This window comes from Scylla paramamosain, chromosome 3 (genome assembly GCF_035594125.1).
Source record: "Scylla paramamosain isolate STU-SP2022 chromosome 3, ASM3559412v1, whole genome shotgun sequence".
Classification (NCBI taxonomy): domain Eukaryota; kingdom Metazoa; phylum Arthropoda; class Malacostraca; order Decapoda; family Portunidae; genus Scylla; species Scylla paramamosain.
The window spans coordinates 33,850,859-33,865,537 of NC_087153.1; the positions used below are offsets into that span (position 1 = coordinate 33,850,859).

Sequence of the window (14,679 nt, forward strand, 5' to 3'; positions counted from 1 at the left end):
AACAGTGGTGTTCCTCAGGGTTCTGTCCTGTCACCCACTCTCTTCTTATTATTCATCAATGACCTTCTAAATCAAACTTCTTGTCCTATCCACTCTTACACTGATGATACCACCCTGCACTTTTCCACGTCTTTTCATAGACGTCCAACACTTCAGGAAGTAAACATTTCACGCAGGGAAGCCACAGAACGCCTGACTTCTGATCTTTCTAAAATTTTTTATTGGGACAGAGGAAACTTGGTATTGTTCAATGCCTCAAAAACTCGATTCATCCATCTATCAACTCGACACAACCTTCCAGACAACTATCCCCTCTCCTTCAGTGGCACTCAACTGGTCTCCTCTTCTACACTGAACATCCTCGGTCTGTCCTTTACTTATAATCTGAACTGGAAACTTCACATCTTATCTCTAGCTAAAGCAGCTTCTATGAAGTTATGCGTTCTGAAACGTCTCCGCCAGTTTTTGTCACCCACCCTAGCTGCTAACTCTGTACAAGGGCCCTATCCGTCCATGTATGGAGTATGCTTCACATATATGGGAGGGTTCCACTCATACTGTTCATTTAGATAGGGTGGAAGCAAAAGCTTTTCGTCTCATCAACTCCTCTCCTCTAACTGACTGTCTTCAGCCTCTCTCTCATCGCCGCAATGTTGCATCTCTAGCTATCTTCTATCCCTATTTTCATGCTAACTGCTCTTCTGATCTTGCTAACTGCATGCCTCCCCTCCTCCCGCGGCCTCGCTGCACAAGACTTTCTTCTTTCTCTCACCCTTATTCTGTCCACCTCTCTAACGCAAGAGTTAACCAGTATTGTCAATCATTCATTCTTTTCTCTGGTAAACTCTGGAACTCCCTTCCTGCTTCTGTATTTCCACCTTCCTATGACTTGAATTCCTTTAAGAGGGAGGTTTCAAGACACTTATCCTTCAGTTTCTTACCACTGTTTTGGATCCTTTTCTGGGACTGGCATCTCAGTGGACTTTTTTTTTATTGGATTTTTGTTGCCGTTGGCCAGTGTCCCTCCTACATAGAATATATATATATATATATATATATATATATATATATATATATATATATATATATATATATATATATATATATATATATATATATATATATATATATATATATATATATATATATATATATATATATATATATATATACTGTAACTTAAATTTACCTTACTCTTTTAGTTTTTACCTTACTCGGGAAATCCCGCGATTACCGGGAATAGTTTTCTTCTCTTTTAGAAAGCCTAGTTTATCATAAATAGCAATTGCACTAAATATTTTCATTGGTCATACACACCGGTCCATCCCTAAACGCTAAGCCATGTCAGCGGGGACCATACCATGTGACAGAAGGTTGCCGGACAGATAGCTCTAGTTATAAGAAGTCGTTAGCTTCCCCCTAACGGACGCCAAGATGACTTGAATTAGACAAAAGTAATAGATGGCACTTAATATGGTGGAAAAACTTGCATACGATTTTTTATTGAAATATTTTTTTGTTCATTCATGCAAAGGAACATGCCGTGTGTGTGTGTGTGTGTGTGTGTGTGTGTGTGTGTGTGTGTGTGTGTGTTTGTGTGTGTGTGTGTGTGTGTGTGTGTATGTGTGTGTGTGTGTGCTTTCAACAATTTACCATCTCTAATCCCTTTCCTCTGAACTCCAACCTCCTCCTCCTTAATTAATTAATTCAGAGTTCCGTCCACTTTATTTGGATAAACTCCTTCGTGTGTGTGTGTGTGTGTGTGTGTGTGTGTGTGTGTGTGTGTGTGTGTGTGTGTGCGTGCGTTTTCAACAATTTACCATCTCTAATCCCTTTGCTCTGAATTCCAACCTCCTCCTCCTTAGTTAATTAATTCAGAGTTCCTTCCACTTTATTTGGATAAACTCCTTCCCCTTGAAACATTTTTCTTCCTTCTTCCCTCCTTCAATATCAATCTCTAAATTACTTATAACTCTATCCTTCTCCCTCTTGATTCCAGGCTCTTTCCTCTTATTTCCAGGTTCCTTCTACCTGCTTCTTACCTACCAATACTTAGGCCCTGTTCACACGAGGCGTTTTCAAACGAGGTGTCTACCATATAGTAAATGAGGCGTTTTGTTCACATATAGTGTTTTCAGCCGAGGATTTAACATGTGTTACAGGCTCCTCAGGGATGTTCAGTATCAGGATGGATATGTCATCTTTCCCCAGTGGATGTATCATCATATTTCATTAGACTGCACGGATTCAACTCCTCAGCTCTGATCGTCACTGTGTTTGCAGTAGAGTGTACAGTGGGTATGTATCTCTATACACTACCATAGCCATTGCTAAGGGTTGTTTGAAAACGCATATTGTGAACATGGCCTTGCTGCTCAAGCTGAGATGAGGTTCGCGTTGCGTCCCAAATTATTCTCGTATACCAATATTTGTACGTAAAATTATTCCATACATCACACAGGAATCGTGTGACATAGTGATGAAGAAGGCACTCTGTACTGGAAACATAAGTATATGACTATAGGGGGAGAACTGAACATACGACTTAAATGCTTAATTTTAGATAGGTTCATTTTATTCAATCCGACACCTAAAATTTTTAACCATGTTATTTTTTGTGACAAATGCCCTCGGCTGATGTGCCCAAGAATGGAGCATAGGAGTCGAAGAGGCTTACACCGGATTTTTGTCTGTAAATACAAACGATCTCCATATATTATTTTATGTTAAGAAAAATTCTCTCTCTCTCTCTCTCTCTCTCTCTCTCTCTCTCTCTCTCTCTCTCTCTCTCTCTCTCTCTCTCTCTCTCTCTCTCTCTCTCTCTCTCTCTCTCTCTATATATATATATATATATATATATATATATATATATATATATATATATATATATATATATATTTATCTATCTATCTATCCATCTGTTTATCTATCTATCTATCTATCTATCTATCTATCTATCTATCTATCTATCTATCTATCTATCTATATATATATATATATATATATATATATATATATATATATATATATATATATATATATATATATATATATATATATATATATATATATATATATATATATATATATATATATATATATATATATATATATACGAGTATATATATATATATATATATATATATATATATATATATATATATATATATATATATATATATATATATATATATATATATATATATATATATATATATATATATATATATATATATAAATATATATATATATATATATATATATATATATATATATATATATATATATATATATATATATATATATATACGAGTATATATATATATATATATATATATATATATATATATATATATATATATATATATATATATATATATATATATTCATCGTCTCTCAAGTCACCCGCTAACCCAACTATTCTCAAGAACTTCGATGATCGCCGGAGCGCCCTCGCCCAACTTGGGTTTCTCAAACGCTCCCCCAAAGTAAGCGTAAACCTTGATGGGCACAAGGGACTCCTGGCCGTTAGTGGGATCCTTAAAGTCTGTACACATTCCCCTCAAGAGAGTGGCAACGGCGGCCAGTCTGTCCCTCGGCCATTCAAACTTCCCCGCCCGTTTGGCTTCCAGTTGCCTCAAGAAGCAGTTCTTGACGCCAAACACGGCGGGCACCGTGATCCTCCATTTACGGGAGTCCCACCAGCACAGAGAGTCTTTGACGGGCTTGGGCATCCATCGCTCCGCCTTCAGGTAGGAAAGAATCAGCTTACAGGACATATACACCACTCGGTCCTCCCAGGCTAGGGCACTCAACACCTCGGCCTCGGCACCCGCCAGACTGAGGCGCCATTCATCCTCCGCCGTGTTGGTGAGGAAAACCTCCGACAGGGAGTCTGGAGTGAGAGGCGGTCGCTCCAACCAGGTCGGCCAGGGGACGCCAAGCACCGGGACTACATCAACACTAACCAGTAGCAGTGGATACGTCTCCCCTTGCCACGCAAAGCTCAGTGCCACCCCTGCATGAGTTCTTTTCAGTCCTGGGGGCACGTAGCTAAGTCTAGAGTCACAGGTGCGGCGCGTCATCAGGCAGCTATTCATCAGGTGGTAAAAATTGTTCTTGAAGGCGATGCCCTGGAGGTCCGAATGATCCGCTCTCACTCGTGCCCTAAGAGGGTGACCCTGAAGAAGCGCCTCGTGAGAGGCCAGCTCCTCCATCCTCACCTCGACACCCTCGACCCCTGACACCACAAGGTTCATGTCGAACTCGTCCGGAGCATAAAGGCGGCTGTTATCTGCTGAACTGCCAACCAGGACGAGTCGACCATCATAGAGGCTATTTTGGTCGGCCACATGAGATACCAAGGCGCCCACCTCCTTCACCACGGCTTCCTTCACTTCCTTTGCCTCTCCTTGGCTGAAGTCGACAATATATTTCTTCAGCTTTTTTAACTTGTTGCGGAAGTTATCCTCCGTGAGCAGCTCTCTGATTGCCACATTTGTGTCGTTGAACCTGAGGGATTTTTGAGGATCAACCACTTTCACCTTGTTGTAAAGCTTCAGGTATGCCTTAAAATCTTGTGCGACTTGCCGGTGAGCCTTACCCGCACGACTTAACAAGTACTGCTGGTCCATCTCTTTTATGAGTAGTCTGTAGGTCAGTTTGTGGCAAAACATTGCAGCCAAGTGGGCAGCTGTGTGGCCATAGCGGTCTTGCTGGAGTACACACGCCCCCAGACTCAACAAGAGTGCCACACACACCGTGTGCCCGTGGGATGCCGCCTGATGTAAAGCGGTGGAGTCTTGCATTGGATCCACCACAGTGTTGATGGACAATCCGCCCACTTTGATTACCAGATAGGTCAGCAGATGCATGCCGCGATGACTGGCCACTAAAAGGGTTTGAGTCAGCAGAGGCTCAGGTGGAGTGTCTTCGGACAAACCAACGTGTTTGGCAAACAAAGTCTCTAGCACCTCCAAAACGTCTTGATAAGTATTCTTGTCTTCCTGATCTTTTTCTTTTTCTTGATAGTTCTCGATCTTGTGCCTCTCTTGTTCATAAATTTCCTGGAAAAGCAGAAATGAAAGTAAGTGTTAAGGATTTATTTATCTAATAGGTAGGTATGTATCGTACAGGGACTGTTACGTTTAAGTCTGATGTCTTCTTCTAGTTTCCCTTATTTCACCATGTTTTTATGTTGAGTTTTAATACACGATCTCTATTACACCAGTAATTCATTTGCATTTTTCATGTTCTCGACAGTAATAGGAAATCAGTTACAAAGAGGAGTTTAAAGACTTGATGTTCTTTTCAAGAATGTTATTTCGGAGATGGACAAACAGACTAAGACGGATATTTATCGTTACCTCCTCCACCTGCTTCTTCATTTCCGGCTGAAGAAGGTCAAGCGGAAGGTTTCCCTGGGAGTCGGTCACATATGGACACGCCCCTAAGTCTCGTACCATCCCCCTTGCCATCCCTAATTGGTTGGCCTCCAGCGCGACGTGCAGAGGAGTCGTCCCTTGGTCGTTCTGCTTAAAGGCCATTCCACCACACAGTTTGAGGAAAGTGGCGGTGAGCGGACAGTTGTTGCGGGCGGCGGCTACCAGGAGGTTCGTCAAGTTACTATAAGCTTTGTTTCGGAAAGGCCAGGCAGTCTTGACCGGCGCATCGCTCCTGAGACCATCCAACAGGTAATCGATGCCGCTACGCAGCAGCGAGTCTTGTGGTCGTACACGATCCTGCTCAACCTTCAGGACGTTCAGGAAAATCTGGAGTAGAGAAACGTAAGTTTAAGGTCTTGTTTTTACTGAACACGTGGTTTATATATTCACGGTGCAGAAGCTATACTTCTGTTGCTCTACAAATGTTGAAAATGATTAGGGGGCGGCAGATCTTTTGAAACGTACTCTTGTGATGAGGACCCTGACGCGTGTAGTGACGTCAGGGGTAAGCCAGGCAACCTGCAGCAAAGAAAGGCCTCCACTAATTGTGGTGAGAGGCGCCCCTGCTGCCGCCAAGAGGGTCACAATGCGAGGCCTGTTACAGGTGATGGCAAGGACCATGGCGTCAGTGCGGAGGTCTTTGGTAGCCTGCAGCGGTGCTCCTGAGGACAACAGCTTCCTTGCCTCCCCTATGTCATCGCTGACGCTGATGGTGATGAGAAGTTTCCAGTAAAGCTCAATTGGCGAACGACCATCCTGCAAAGTCGCAAGAAAGAAAGACCTAAGAATCGACCGGCGAGTGCTCCTCCTGCTGCTTCCAGAGCATTGAAAAAAATAAAATAAATAAATAAATAAATCATTCTGGAGAAGTTGGAACATCAGTCTATTATTTTAAAACTTCAAAGAAAAGCAGTTGTGGAAGTAGTGTTTGGAATTTCAAAGAACTAACGTCTATTTAAAAAAAAAAAAAAACAGTAAAAGGCACTGCCAACGTCACTCACTTTCAATGCTGCCATCGAAGACAATTCCTGGGCTAGCAGTGTGTGGCGCGCCCTTTCGGCTAGTTGGGCAGGGGTGTCACCTGCGTACGTTACAGCACCGGCATAAGAACAACAGGATTTAGAGAGAGCCCTAACGGTTGCAGTTCGGCCAAGTTGGGCCGCCCAGTGCATTGGCGTAAAGCCTGCATCGTCCTGGTAGTGAGGGTCACGGTTCTTAGGGACATTGGCTTCCAGCATGTACGCCATGCCTTCCATCTTAGTCCATTTCAGTGTCTTTTGTCCCTCAACCTCATATTCACCATAGCTCATTCGCTGCAATGCAAAAATGTGTCTGTTATTCATGTAGATTTCATTTAGGCTTACGAATAGGTAAGATCAACGGGAAGCACATATTTCTTCTGGATAGAGATGCAGCGGAAAGTCTCAAATTCGTAATAACCTCAACTGGCAGAATTATTGAAAAATATAGAGTGAACTTCACTATACTGTTAATTATCTCTTATTTCGCAATATGCTTCAGGGGATTTGCTACATACACATTGCTGTGTTATTAATTACAAGTGATTGTTGCCAATGTTGCCTTTGGCAGGACCTACCATCATGATGTTAGAGGAAGGATTGGCAGTAGTAATCCTTGTAGTGGTCCTTGTCGCTTTAGGCATCTTACGGAGTAACCAGGCGGTGCCATGGCTTCCCCAAACATCTGCTACATCCTCTGGCATGAGTCCCATAGAATCTTTTCTATCCGTCTCTACTCCTGCCATCCGCAGTTCCTGAACAGCCTTCTCATTTCCGGAAAGTGCTGCGATGTGTAGAACAGAGAAGCCTTTGTCATTGACGGCTTGCACATTACAACCAGCATCCAGAAGGAGCTTCATGATATTTGTTGACTTGCCCAAAACTGAGACATGGAGAGGTGTTCTCATGCTGTTGTCCCGGGCGTTAAGATCAGCCCCGGCATCTATCAGGGCCTTGGCGGAATACATCCTGCCCTTTCGCGCTGCTAGGTGAAGTGAAGTGACACCTGAAATGTGGTATCAAGCTAATGAAACACATTAATTCATTCTTCTTTGTCTATAAGATAAACAATAAAATATGATGCTTACAACTACGTCATTTCGCAGCAAAGAAGAAAACTTCCTGAACAGACACATTTGTAAAACTTGCCACCCTTAGCAACAGCATTGACATCTGGACCTTCGGGCTGCACTTTCAACAGGGTTTCCACCATACTATCTTTTCCTTGATGCACTGCTACTTGAAGAGGCGTATATCCGAATCCCCCACCGTCGTCCACGTGTATTCCGGCACTAAGGAGGACGGGTACCAGATGAGTATGACCAAGGCCCGCTGCCAGAGCCAGTAAGGAACCGTTGGGCAGATCATGAGCAGTGGACGGTAGGTGGAAGTGCACGTTGGCGCCGACGGAAAGGGCAGCCTCCATCCGTTCCCGGCTGCCCGACCTCACGGCTTGCACCAGCAATTCGTCAGGCTGACCGATTTACAAAGTTCATAGAAATTAATTGGCATTCTGATTAAGTCGCAAATGTAAGATTTATGGCTATGTTTATCTGTCTACGCGTCAGTGTCTGTTTATCAGATTCTTTCTGTTTGTCTAATTTTCCTCTTTTAAGGTCAACAGAAGAAATCAAGTGTTTCTTAATCCTGCTTCTCTAACAAGCTTGTACTGTTGTGCAGTATTGTTCATTTTAATTTATGAGTATGAACAAACCACTTATATCCTAGAATATCATAGAATAGACAAGTATTTCTTTCTGTCCTCAGCACCCAATGTATTTAGGTATTTAGGCGTGGGCAGTTAATCCAACGCCATTCTGAATCTGACTGACCATTATCCCCTTAAATCTGGACTACAGTCTACCACATGCTATGTAGTTATACTTATTATTGTCAGAAGACTCAGCTGGTTGATTTGGTAATGGCCTGGTGAACTCCCTTGTATGTACTATAAAGACTGAACTATACTATCTATACTAATGTATAACTATACTGAACTCTTCGCTAAAACCTTTGCTAAAAACTCTACCTTGGCCGATTCAGGGCTTAATCCTCCCTCTCCTCCACCCTCTGACTACTTCATGCCACCTATTAAAATTCTTCGCAATGATGTTTTCCATGCCCTCGCTGGCCTAAACCCTCGGAAGGCTTACGGACCTGATGGGGTCCCTCCTATTGTTCTCCGAAACTGTACCTCCGTGCTTGTTGTACCTTGCCTAGTCAAACTCTTTCAACTCTGTCTGTCAACATCTACCTTTTCTTCTTGCTAGAAGTTTGCCTACATTCAACCTGTTCCTAAAAAGCGTGACCGTTCCAATTCCTCAAACTACCGTCCTATTGCTTTAATTTCCTGCCTATCTAAAATTTTTTAATCTATTCTCAACAGGAAGATTCTTAAACATCTATCACTTCACAACCTTCTATCTGATCGCCAGTATGGCTTCCGTCAAGGTCGCTCTACTGGTGATCTGGCTTTCCTTACTGAGTCTTTTAGAGATTTTGATGAAACTTTTATTGTTGCCTTGGACATATCAAAAGCTTTTGAGAGAGTCTGGCACAAAGCTTTGATTTCCAAACTACCCTCCTATGGCTTCCATCCTTCTCTCTGTAACTTCATCTCAAGTTTCCTTTCTGACCGTTCAATTGCTCCTGTGGTAGACGGTCACTGTTCTTCCCCTAAATCTATTAACACTGGTGTTCCTCAGGGTTCTGTCCTGTCACCCATTCTCTTCTTATTATTCATCAATGACCTTCTAAATCAAACTTCTTGTCCTATCCACTCCTACGCTGATGATACCACCCTGCACTTTTCCACGTCCTTTCATAGACGCCCAGCACTTCAGGAAGTAAACATTTCACGCAGGGAAGCCACAGAACACCTGACCTCTGATCTTTCTAAAACTTCTGATTGGGGCAGAGCAAACTTGGTATTGTTCAATGCCTCAAAAACTCAATTCCTCCATCTATCAACTCGACACAACCTTTCAGACAACTATTCCCTCTTCTTCAGTGACACTCAATTGCCCCCCTCTTCTACACTGAACATCTCGGTCTGTCCATTACTTATAATCTGAACTGGAAACTTCACATCTTATCTCTAACTAAAACAGCTTCTATGAAGTTAGACGTTCTGAGACGTCTCCGCCAGTTTTTCTCACACCCCCCCAGCTGCTAACTCTGTATAAGGGCCTTATCCGTCCATGTATGGAGTATGCTTCACATGTCTGAGGGGGGTTCCACTCATACCGCTCTTCTAGACAGGGTGGAATCAAAAGCTTTTCGTCTCATCAACTCCTCTCCTCTAACTGACTGTCTTCAGCCTCTCTCTCATCGCCGCAGTGTTGCATCTCTAGCTACGAGTATCTTCTACCGCCATTTTCATGCTAACTGCTCTCCTGATCTTGCTAACTGCATGCCTTCCTTCCTCCCGCGGCCTCGCTGCACAAGACTTCCTTCTTTCTCTCACCCCTATTCTGTCCACCTCTTTAATGCAAGAGTTAACCAGTATTATTAATCATTCATTCCTTTCTCTGGTAAGCTCTGGAACTCCCTGCCTGCTTCTGTATTTCCACCTTCCTATGACTTGAATTCCTTCAAGAGGGAGGTTTCAAGACACTTATCTTTCAATTTTTGACTACCGCTTTGGACCCTTTTCTGGGACTGGTATCTCAGTGGGCTTTTTTTTATTGGATTTTTGTTACCGTTGGCCAGTGTCCCTCCTACATAAAAATAAAAAAAATAAAAAAATGATAGTCATTGATGTTAGGTGCTTTTATTGGAGGAAGCATGTTTAAAAATGGAAAGAGCGAATGGCAGGACATGACAAATATATATATGCATGTATGCTTCTATGCGTGACACGCCCTACCCAGCTGTTATTCGATGCTAGAAAAATTATAAAGATTACGGAGGCTGAATTCTAATCCTAACCCAATAGTTTGCCGTGTATCTTCAGGCAAGTCGTCTTTGCTGGCCAGATATGTCAGAAAAGATAAGGAACATCTAAATTGGGAGTTATCTTTGACTATTTTAGGTGTACAATCTTATTTTTTTATTCATTATTTTATTCATTTATTTAATTAATTATTTTTGCAGACAGTACGTATGAAACTCGCAGACACTTTTGAGAGTACGAATCCAAAGCTGTTCTTCCATTCATCACCGACTTTTTATTTGTCACGCCGTGTCATAATCGTCGCAGCCTTGCTCACTCGGCTCTTTCTTATTTTCCAACACTACAGTGATTATTTAAAAAATAAAATAAAATAAAGGGAAGAAATTACTTCACCATTAACACAGTGACTCACTTTTTTTATAATCCTCTGTGTATATATATATATATATATATATATATATATATATATATATATATATATATATATATATATATATATATATATATATATATATATATATATATATATATATATATATATATATATATATATATATATATATATAACATCATGACACCTTTTACTTAGTACTTCAGTAACCCTATACGGTTTTATTGAACAGAAAAAAAGAAAAGACTATACACTAAAAGGTTTGCACTACTCGATCAGTTATTTTATTGTCCTTCAGAATCAAGCTTCAAATCTGCACCCGACTATTTTATCAAGATTGAGGAGAAACCGTAGCCGTCAAAAAATTAAGAATACCACAAGGTTTTGTTCATATATCTATCACTTTTTTTTTTTTTATTCATGGGGAAGCTGTCTCCCCACGATCCCTCTCAGTGTAAACGCATATATTCGTGGGCTTTACTTGATTGTATCCTGCTGCACAGTCCTTCCCTCCTTCCTTCTCTCCCTCCCTCCTCCCATCCGTCCCAGGACATTCATATCTGCAAAAATCTCCTAAGTATCAAGTCTTACCTCCAAATCTTGCGGAATATCACACATGGCACACTTGGGGAATCCGTAGCAGACCACCTATGTAACCTCTCTCTCTCTCTCTCTCTCTCTCTCTCTCTCTCTCTCTCTCTCTCTCTCTCTCTCTCTCTGCTTCAGAGGACACGAGGTGGCATAATGAGGTGTCTCGTCCTGCTGCAGTTCCGCTTTCTCCTGAGTCACGTGAGGCAAGCTACGCTCATTGGACGATCGTTGCTCGGCTTCCTTTATCTCTTGTTCACTTATTATCCACTGAACGACAAGGATGACAAAATCCGCACTGGGATCAATGTCGTATTTCCTGTGCTCGTTAAGAAACTTGACTGTCTGAACTTTCTACACGCGTCGCTGAGCCGCGTTGCTATGGATCAAATGACGCGCTTTCCGCCCTGAGATAACAACATAAGAAACGTTTTGAGCTACAAGTGTTTAGCATTCTCACTCGCTTCCCCTCACATTCTATCTCGCAAACATATTTTACAGAATCACCTTTATTCACGTGAAGTTTCGTGACCCATTGCAGCATCCGACATTCCTCGCAGGCTTAATGAGATCATAGTTATATACGTGTGCATTTAATAACGCAGAAACACGAGCAGTTTAATGGAAAGATGTGGTGCTTCATGGCAATCCGGGATCCCTCACTTGTCGTCGCGACAAAGGCACAGAAACCTTGGGAGTGTTGCCAAAAATACTGTACGCACGATTATCTTGCCTTGTTGTTCTTCACTGACACCCGGTCTGCTTTTTACTATTTCAGTTATAGTGTCGTAAGCAATAAAACAGTGTATCCAATGTAACAGAAAACGAGTGGATGTTTTGCTAGGAATCTGTATTAATTATGGGTTCATATGCATGGTGAAGTGATGGGCGGGCACCACTGCGGTGCAAGTGTGGGCGGGAGGCAGTGCACCGATTAGAGTTGTATGTTTGAGTGTTTGTTTTCTATATTGTCATTACAGGAGATTTCGGTTTTCAATGGAAGGTCTGATGAAGGAGAAATTGTGTCATCTGCAACATAAATAATCGAATCAAGATCAAGCTCGGATGACTATTTTTAGCACTGAAACTTTCACTGATGTTTTCATGATTCTAGTGATAGTTTGGCAATGATTCTGCAAATTTAAAAAAAAAAAAAAAAAAAACATCCAAGAGAACTCAAACAACTAATTATGAGACATTTGAAAATAGTCATAATGAGATCCCAAAGTTTATAAAATGGTTATTAAAAAAGAGTATCCGTGGCGGGAGCAAGTGGCACGTTTATCAGTGTTACCATACGTGTGTACCTACTTCCGTGGGTAAGGCGCCGCTTTATCACACTGAGATAGGCTGTCACCACTTCCTCATTAGATATGGGCTTGTCCTTACATCGTTTTCGTTCAACGTGTACTGAACGTGTCTCGTCTGTATTGAAATATATGGGTTACTCATTTATGTTCTGTGTTGCTGTGTTGCTTGATTTTTTTTTTTTTTTTTGTGTGTGTGGAGGGGGAATGAGGCAGCATGCAGGTCAGTGCTTTGGTCTGTTGTGTTCCTCTATCTATAATTTATAATGTTGTGGTCAAAATGGATCATTGTCGAGTACTTCCATGTATCACACAAGAGCACTTCCTCTCAGTAGATAATGTTTAAAATGATAGCGCTTTATCGCTTTTATTTTTTGCACAGTAGTAGTAGTAGTAGTAGTAGATGTATTAGTAGCCATTGTTCAAAGCTTCCCCCTTTAACCACTTTATAGAAACAACGAAAGATTGATCTGAAGGCAGTATTAATTTCTCGTAAGAGGCACTTGACGATGGAACCATATCAACAGTAGTGGTAGTAGTAGTAGTAGTAGTAGTAGTAGTAGTAGTAGTAGTTGTTGTTGTTGTTGTTGTTTTTGTTGTTGTTTATCTACGTTTGTAAGAATAATAGTAACTTGACTCCTGGGTATGGGTGCGTCTTCAGTAAGTCCGTGGTGGTGGGTAGTGGTGGAAGAGAAATTCCTGCATGTTGAGGACGCGTTAGGTGATGACTGGTGATGATAAATGGACATGACAGGAAATGTGTGTGTGTGTGTGTGTGTGTGTGTGTGTGTGTGTGTGACTACCAATTTTTTGTACCTTATCTTTTCTTGTTTGAGAGAGAGAGAGAGAGAGAGAGAGAGAGAGAGAGAGAGAGAGAGAGAGAGAGAGAGAGAGAGAGAGAGAGAGAGATGAGTCAAGCTCGTATTTCCTCCCTCTCTCTCTCTCTCTCTCTCTCTCTCTCTCTCTCTCTCTCTCTCTCTCTCTGAATAGGCTTCACGGCTCAGGACCTCTGTACTAGCTGAGAAGATGTATTAGATGTATTGTCTTGTTTACCCTCTAGTCTTCCCAAATGATTAGTACAAAGAGGTTACATATAAATCTTCAATGTTTCCTTTATTTGTTGTTCTTTTGATAGTGTCTTATTGATCTGTTACTTTCATTGCAGGTTTTAAGTCAACTCTATCTATCCTTGTTCTTACGTCACCACCTGATTTAATTTTCTTCTTTCTTACTTCAGTCCCTCTCTACGCAATATCCTGTTCTGAGACATAAATCCTTTTGTACCACGCCTCTCCTTTCTTCTCCTTCTTCTTCTTCTTCTTCTTCTTCTTCTTCTTCTTCTTCTTCTTCTTCTGTTTCTTCTTCTTCCACCACTCCTCGTCTGTGTTTCCCCGTTAAAGGGTTTTCCGATATGCTAACCTACCTGAGGCTAGACAGATTTGTTGTTTGTTTACCTGCCTTCGTTCTAAATTATTGTCTTTTTTCGAGTGAATTTCCTGTTTTGTTTTGTTTTTTTTCCATTTTCAGTCGAATTGTAATGTTTAACTGGTGTGCCTTTGCAATGCTGCCGGTTGTTATTTAAAGTTTTCATTCGTTTGTTTATATATTTAGTTAGTCATTTATTTAGTTAGTTAATCTATTTGTTTTATTTATTTATTTTATCTTATTTTATTCTATTTACTTATTATCATTTGTTTGCTTCATTTTCTGTATATACACTGCCGTCGACAAGGTATTGATAACGTTAACGCAACTTAATATGTCCTCTCCCCACTATATTATTAACACTCCGCCGCCTGATTCATGACACAGCGCCTCTTAACCTTTGCCGGACCCACATCCGTCCCTTAACTGGGCCATTCCACAAGTTTACTGAGAAATTAACTGATCACTCGTACTTTTTTTTGTTTTCCTTCTTCGTTATTATTATTATTATCACTATTATTATTTATTATTATTATTATTATTATTATTATTATTATTATTATTATTATTATTATAGTGCCGTTGTTGTTGTTGATGATAATGTTATCAT

The 14,679-nt window shown here is 41.0% G+C and overlaps 1 protein-coding gene across 2 annotated transcripts; it reads right to left on the bottom strand.

The window, feature by feature from the left end:
- Positions 1-3,371: 3,371 nt before the first annotated feature.
- LOC135094159 (ankyrin-3-like) lies at positions 3,372-11,737 on the bottom strand. 2 transcript variants are annotated; one of them, XM_063993992.1, is made up of 7 exons: positions 11,341-11,737; positions 7,613-7,937; positions 7,042-7,469; positions 6,446-6,757; positions 5,910-6,200; positions 5,367-5,771; positions 3,372-5,066 (listed from the first exon to the last, which is right to left on the bottom strand). In XM_063993992.1, exons 1-7 carry the CDS (start codon positions 11,365-11,367, stop codon positions 3,402-3,404), a joined length of 3,453 nt encoding a protein of 1,150 aa, XP_063850062.1. In that variant the 5' UTR covers positions 11,368-11,737; the 3' UTR covers positions 3,372-3,401. The 2 variants fall into 2 exon arrangements, with proteins under 2 accessions (XP_063850062.1, XP_063850072.1); XM_063994002.1 differs by lacking the exon at positions 11,341-11,737 and having other exon boundaries at positions 7,552-7,750.
- Positions 11,738-14,679: the final 2,942 nt, after the last annotated feature.